Raw genomic sequence first — 7,073 nt, forward strand, 5'->3', positions numbered from 1 at the left:
CCTGTGATAGCTGTAACCTTTTCTGTGCGGGCACAGAGCTGACTCTTTTCAGGGGGTGGTGTACCAAGACATAGTCCCTGTCCTGATACCTCAGATAAAGTTAGTTTGCTGGCACCTTGCCTTCCCCAGGAGCATGAATCAGTGTTGTTGTAGGTACCGTTGTAAGCTGTTCCCTCATAATAAGGGGGTCCCTCAGAAAGGCAGAGCCAACAGGACCGAGTGAGGTCGCTTTTGGTGGAGTTAAGGGCAGAGAAGGCTCCCTTAGTCAGGTTGTATAAGGGGGGCATCAAGGACATCTGTATGGTTGTTGATGGAGGGGAAGGGTGGTTTTTTGAAGTCACGGGGGTGTGGGTTGTGGTTATAATCTTGCGTGGCAGGGCTTGGGGTACCTGATAGCAGGGACGAAGGACAGGGTTTGGTCCTATCATCATTGGATGAGACAGGGGTTTTTGGCGGAGGGTAATCTTAAACCAGAGGCCATCATCATTTCCCTCCTTGTAGAGGCATAAGCCCCAAGTCTGACCTTTTTGCCACTGGGCTAGATTTTCAACTCGTTTCCCTGGTTCTGTAAAGATGATGGACAAGGGGTTACAAAGAGCCTGTTTTGAGCAGTCTGCCGCAGAGCCCTTTTTGACCTGAATCCAATCATGACTGGAAGATGGTCCCCAGTAGGCATCCCCGGTAGTCTCACATCCCCATTTGGCACAGTATAGGGACTCAGGCCCTCCACATTTTAGAACTTGTTTTCTACTTCTCCTATCTCTAGGACAGACGTAGAACTCCAAACCACGGAGTTCAGCGCAGGCCTGTGGGTTTGAGCACCCATACCAAGGGGGAGGGACTATTTTTACTCTCCACTGTAAATCGTTTGGGTTTTCTTGTTCTGGGATATCCCAGGTGTCCAGCCCCATGAATAGTTGGCACAGGTCAGGTGTTAGGGTGGGCCACCAGGTTCCGGGGGTGTGGTCGCTTTCAGTTAACCAGATGACCTGTCCAGTAGCAGAGCTGACTTCCCAAACCAGATGTTGGGGGGAGTGTGGATTAGCTTCTGAGCTAGCTCCTAGGTTACAGGGTAAAAGTACCAGTAGGAGAAACAATACCAGCTCGGCGGACTCGAAGTTTAAGGGGATTACTAGTCTTTTCCAATTTCCAGCAGGGTCCCGGCTGGGGTGCTGGCTTAAGATGGGAGGCATGGATCCAGGCAGCGATGCCATCGACCTTTACTGCTGTGGGGGTGGTCAGCAGCACAGTGTATGGGCCCTTCCAACGAGGCTCGAGGGTCCTGGATTGGTGTCTTCTCACGTACACTTCGTCGCCGATCTGGAAGGGGTGTGGGACTGTGGAGCTCCCAGCTGTATAGACGGCGGCCAAGGGCTTCCACACCAGTCTCTGGATGAGTTGTAGGGCTCACAGCCGCACCTGCAAACTTTGGGTATTTGCAAAGGAATCAATGGCAGGGTCAAGGAAATCTGCTATAGGAGGGGGTCCCCCATATAGGATTTTGTAGGGAGTCAGTCCATGGCTTGCTGGAGTGTTTCTAGCTCTAAACAGGGCCATGAGAAGGAGTTGGACCCAGTCTTTAGTGCCAGTTTCTAGGGCTAATTTGGTTAGGGTCTCTTTAATCGTTCTGTTCATTCGCTCTACCTGTCCTGAACTTTGGGGTCTGTAAGTGCAATGTAATTTCCAATTTATCCCCAAAAGCTTGGCCACCATCTGACTTACCTGAGAGACGAAAGCAGGGCCATTATCTGACCCTATTACCTTAGGGAGCCCAAATCGAGGAAAGATCTCTTCTAAAATCTTCTTGACCACCACTTGTGCTGTTTCTTGTTTGGTGGGGAAGGCTTCTGTCCAGCCGGAGAAAGTATCTACAAAGACTAGGAGATATTTAACTCCGTATTTATCAGGCCTGATCTCGGTGAAATCGATCTCCCAGTTGGTGCCGGGTCGTTCTCCTCTCATCCTGACTCCAGCGGATGCCTGGAACCGGCCTGCATTGACCTTGGCACAGGGAATACAAGAGTCTACAACTTGTTTAATTGTGCCCGATAAATATGGAATGTAATGAAACTGTTCCTCTCTCTGTAAAAGAGTCTCTAGCTTTTTAAAACCCAAGTGAGTCCACCTGTGCAGGTAAGTGACCAGTCTCCTTGCATCCTTTGGGGGCAGTATAGTTTTATTTTTGTATTCCCAAGTTCCGGTCGAGTCATTAAAGGTTGCCTTTAACTTTTTGGCCGTCTCTATGTCCTGATCTGAATACTGGAAGAGAGGCTGTTTGTTTGGCTGCCCTTCCTGGGATGTGGTTAAGGCAAGGGTTTGGTTTTGTAAGGCTGTTGTCCTAGCAGTTTCATCCGCCATCCTGTTTCCCATCGCTACAGGGTCCCCCCCCACCTGGTGACCCAGACAACGGATGATGCTCACCTTTTTAGGTAGGAAGGTCTAGGATTTCTTTTTTGTTTTTAATATCTTTTCCCGCCGAAGTTAACAGGCCCCGCCTTCGATAAATCTCTCCATGGACATGCGCGGTAGCAAAAGCATACTGGCTGTCTGTGTAAATGTTGACCTTTTTTCCCTGGGCCTTTGTCAATGCCTGCGTCAGGGCGATGAGTTCGGCCCTCTGTGCTGAGGTTCCGGGCTCCAGGGCCGACACCCAGATGACTGTGGTCCCATCTACTACTGCTGCCCCCACCTTTCGCTCACCGTTATGCAGGAAACTGTTCCCATCCGTGTACCAGGTGTGTTCAGCATCTGGCAGAGGTTGGTCAGTTAAGTCTTCACGGGTCCTGTGTACTTCTGCCAGAATTTGGTGACAATCATGTTCGATGGAGAGGTGAGAGTCTGAGTCCGGAAGCAGAGTCGCTGGGTTGAGAGACCGCGGCCCCAAACGGAATCCGGTCGGGATTTAATAGCATTGCCTGGTAATGGGTGATCCGGGCATTTGAAAGCCATCGGTCAGGGGGCTGGCGAATAACTGTCTCTATGGCATGGGGGGCCGTCACTGTCAAGGGCTGTCCCAAGGTTAGCTTATCAGAGTCTTTTACCAATATGACCACAGCTGCAATGATACAGAGACATGGGGGCCATCCGGCCGCCACATTGTCCAGTTTCTTTGAAAAGTAGGCCACCGGTCTTTTCCAAGGCCCTAATTTTTGGGTAAAAACTCCTTTTGCAATTCCCTGTCGTTCATCCACATATAAAGTGAATGGCCTGGTCACATCTGGGAGGCCCAAAGCTGGAGCTGATAATAAGGCCTTTTTAATTCGATCAAAGGCCTGTTGTTCTTTTTCCCACCGGAATGGGGCATTGGCCTTGGTAAGGGGATACAGAGGGGCTGTCAGCTCAGCAAATCCTGGTATCCATAAGCGACAAAATCCAGTGCTTCCCAAGAACTCCCTCAGGGCCTGTGCACTTGTGGGCAGCGGGATCTGGGTGATGGCTTGTTTACGACCCTCTGTTAGCCACCTCTGTCCTCCTTCCAGCTTATAGCCCAGGTAGGTCACTTGTCTGACACAAATTTGGGCCTTTTTAGCTGAGGCCCTATGCCCTAATTCCCCTAGCCTTTTTAAAAGGGCCCCGGTACCTTTTGGACAGTCATCTCGAGTCTCGGCTGCTAGGAGCAGGTCATCTACATACTGCAGAAGAGCGAACTGAGGATGGCTGACTCTGAAATCGACCAGTCCTGATGTAGAGCCTCGTCAAACAGGGTCGGGGAGTTTTTGAATCCTTGTGGTAATCTCGTCCATGTGAGCTGTCCTGAAAAACCTGATTCTGGATCTCTCCATTCAAAAGCAAAGATTGGCTGACTCTGAGGGCTTAGTCTCATGCAGAAGAAAGCATCTTTTAAATCTAGCACTGTATACCATGTGTGGCTTGGGGGCAGCGTACTTAGCAAGTTGTAGGGATTGGGCACTGTAGGATGTATGTCCTCTGTCCTCTTGTTTACTTCTCTTAAGTCCTGTACCGGACGATAGTCCCCCATCCCGGGCTTTTTGACTGGCAATAAGGGGGTGTTCCATGGGGATTGGCATGGTTTTAGGATGCCCAATTGTAGCAGTCTTTGTATATGTGGCCTAATTCCATTTTTGGCTTCCCTGCTTAGTGGATACTGATGTATCATCACCGGGGTAGACGAGGGCTTAAGTCTAATGATCATGGGGGGCTGGTTTGCAGCCAGTCCCATTCCTGCAGTCTCCGCCCAAGCCTGGGGAAAATCTGATAACCATTGAGGGTCGATCTGGGCTGACTGAGGGCTTTCATGTAATCGATGTTCATCCTCCAGGCGCAGAGTTAGAACTTGGAGGGGCTGTCCTTGGGGTCCCCTAACGGAGGCCCCTCTTTCTTGGAAGTAAATCTGGGCTCCTACTTTTGAGAGGAGGTCTCTCCCCAACAATGGATAGGGGCAGTCTGGAACTAGGAGGAATGAGTGAGTGACCAACCCCGTCCCAAGGTGTACTTTTCGCTCAGTTGTCCATCGGTACAGCTTTCCTCCCATGGCACCCTGCACCCAGGACGTCTTAGAACTCAAGGGACCTCTTGATTGAGTTAGGACCGAATGTTGGGCACCGGTGTCAACCAGGAAGGTTACTGGTTGGCCCCCCACTCGAAGGGTTAACTGGGGCTCGGGGGTGGGGGGGCTCCTGGCCCTGACTGTCCTAGTCTTCATCATCCTGTAGGGACAATATTTCTGTCAGCTTCCAGGGTCCTCTTGTCTGTCTTTTAATTTTAGGGCAGTCCTTGGCCCAGTGTCCTATTACCTTACAATATGCACACTGGTCACGGCTCACTTGAGGTCTCTTTTCGTCTCCCAGGCCCCTCCCTAACCTAGCCCCTCTCTCTTCTGGCTGTCGCACTACAGTGGCCAAGATTTTACTTAGCTCCCTAGTACACCTCTTGTCTCGCTTGTCCTCTCTGTCCTCCTACACAGTCTTTCTTCCTTTTCTTCTTGTGTCTCTCTTTTATTAAAAATCTTTTCTGCTTCCTTGACTAAATCCTGTAAGGTGTACCCCTGAAGTCCCTCCAACCGCTGTAGCTTAGTCTGTATGTCTGGGGCTGATTGCCCGATAAAGGACATGATGACATTGGATTGCCTATCTGCAGCAGAGGGGTCAAAGGGCGTATACATACGATATCCTTCCATCATCCTCTCTAGGAATCCTGTGGGTGTTTCCTCAGCCCCCTGTATTATCGCACGTACCTTGGCCAAATTGGTGGGGCGCCTTCCAGCCCCTTTGAGACCCGCCAACAGAACCTGGCAATAAAGACGGAGCCGCTCCCTACCAGCTGCAGTGTTGAAGTCCCAATCAGGGTGGGTTAACGGGAACACTTCATCGATCTCATTAGGCAACTGTGTCGGTCTGCCATCTTCTCCTGGAACATTTTTGCGAGCCTCTAGGAACACCCACTGCCGTTCCTCCATGGTGAGGAGAGTCTGTAAGAGCTGCTGACAATCGTCCCAAGTGGGCTGGTGGGTTAACAGAATGGATTCAATCAAGCCTGTCAGGGCCTGAGGGTCTTGTGAAAAGGATGGGTTGTGAGTTTTCCAGTTATATAAGTCTGAAGCGGAAAAAGGCCAATACTGAAATTGGCCGGCCACTGTCTGGAGGGGAAGAGCATGGGCTGTCCAGACCCCCTCAGTGTCCCCTCCTTGATCACGGCGGAGGCGCATATGACTACTGGGAGGTGGTGAGGGAGCCAGAGGCTGCAGTAGCACCTGGGGACCCGCCTCCGGTTCAGTGGAGTCTGGGGAGGGAGCAGGTGGGGAAAGGGAGCCCTCTAGGGGGCCCCTTTGTTCTTTTCTTATTGAGGGAGCGGGTTGGGCATAAGATGGTGGGGGGTCTAACAGTAGTGAATCTGTCTGATCATCAGATAAAACAGGGGGAGATGAGGAGGAAGAGTCCTTAGCTTTTAACCCAGACAATTCTTTTAGGGGATAGAGGGAAGATGAGGGTGTAAGGGAGGGGAACAGGGGGTGTGGACAGAGGCTGGGGAAGGAAGGGCTTGATCCACTTTGGGGGGTCTCGGGCAAGATCCTCCCAAATGACTATGTAGGGGACCTGATCAGGGTGTCCATGAGGGCTGGGCTGAAAAACTCGAGCCTTCACCTGTAAGAGAATATCGAGATTAAAAGAGCCATCCTTTGGCCATCCTACATTAAAAGCAGGCCATTCTGAAGAACAGAAAGCAATCCATTTCTTTTTCCAGACCTCCAGTAACAAGTTGTGGGCCCGGGTCGTAACATCTTTCCAGTGATCTAAAGTGAGGCTTAAGGGGGTTGTTAGTTGTTGTCCCATTTTTCTAGAGGCCACCAGACATATAAAGACAATCAACATTAAACAGAAACAAACAAGACTAGACAAACGCCGCATGGTGCCGAGTGAGTACAAATGAGGAAGGAAACTTCAAACGGGAGGGGCCGGCCGTGCCTTAACTCCCTAGAACAAAGAGACACTTGGATCTCTTCCTCCCTCCAAACGACCCTAGAGTGGGACTCCAGGGTGGGACCAGGGGTCTGGGCACGTCTGCCTTCCCCACTGGCCCAAATACAAATTCAGATACAAGTCCTGTACAGGCACTTTTGGATCCCAAAACATAGAACAATAACAAAAAAAAAAAAAAAAGACAAACATTAAAGACATGAAACGTTAGACCTCTGTCTTACCTCCAACTGGCCTTGGAATTTGGGTCTGGGAGCACCCAAATCCCGGACGAGCCCCCAAATGAAAGACCCCAGAGCCCTGGGATACTTTCGTCTACAAGAGAGCTCCCCCAGAAACCAAGATTCCAAACAAGCAGATGCAACATGCAAGAGGAATGTATTCAGCACTGGCGCAAGTAGGCTCTCTGTCCTGGTCAGTCAGAGAGCCCGGAGCAGTGGTTACAAGCATATTTAAAGGCAAAAACTACAAAATTAGCATAAGATACCAGATGCCCCAGGTTTGGCCCAATTTAAAAATCATCATATATTTCAGCAATCATTTTGTTACGCGGGAAATTTTGTAACATTAGTCGTAAACTGGTTGGCTTGGGGAGGTCTAGGGGGAGCGGTTACTCTGGAGGGGAGTTCGCATAGTTAT

General features: G+C 50.5%; 1 protein-coding gene across 1 annotated transcript; it reads right to left on the reverse strand.

The window, feature by feature from the left end:
- Window positions 1–1,065: 1,065 nt before the first annotated feature.
- On the reverse strand, window positions 1,066–6,365 carry LOC118577653. The gene is given in 7 exon segments (XM_036178129.1): window positions 1,066–2,215; window positions 2,285–2,434; window positions 2,436–2,879; window positions 2,881–3,676; window positions 3,679–4,667; window positions 5,004–5,854; window positions 6,054–6,365. Coding segments are annotated over 7 exon segments (4,692 nt in total).
- Between the last annotated feature and the right edge of the window lie 708 nt (window positions 6,366–7,073).

This window comes from Onychomys torridus, chromosome 1, assembly GCF_903995425.1.
Source record: "Onychomys torridus chromosome 1, mOncTor1.1, whole genome shotgun sequence".
Lineage (NCBI taxonomy): Eukaryota > Metazoa > Chordata > Mammalia > Rodentia > Cricetidae > Onychomys > Onychomys torridus.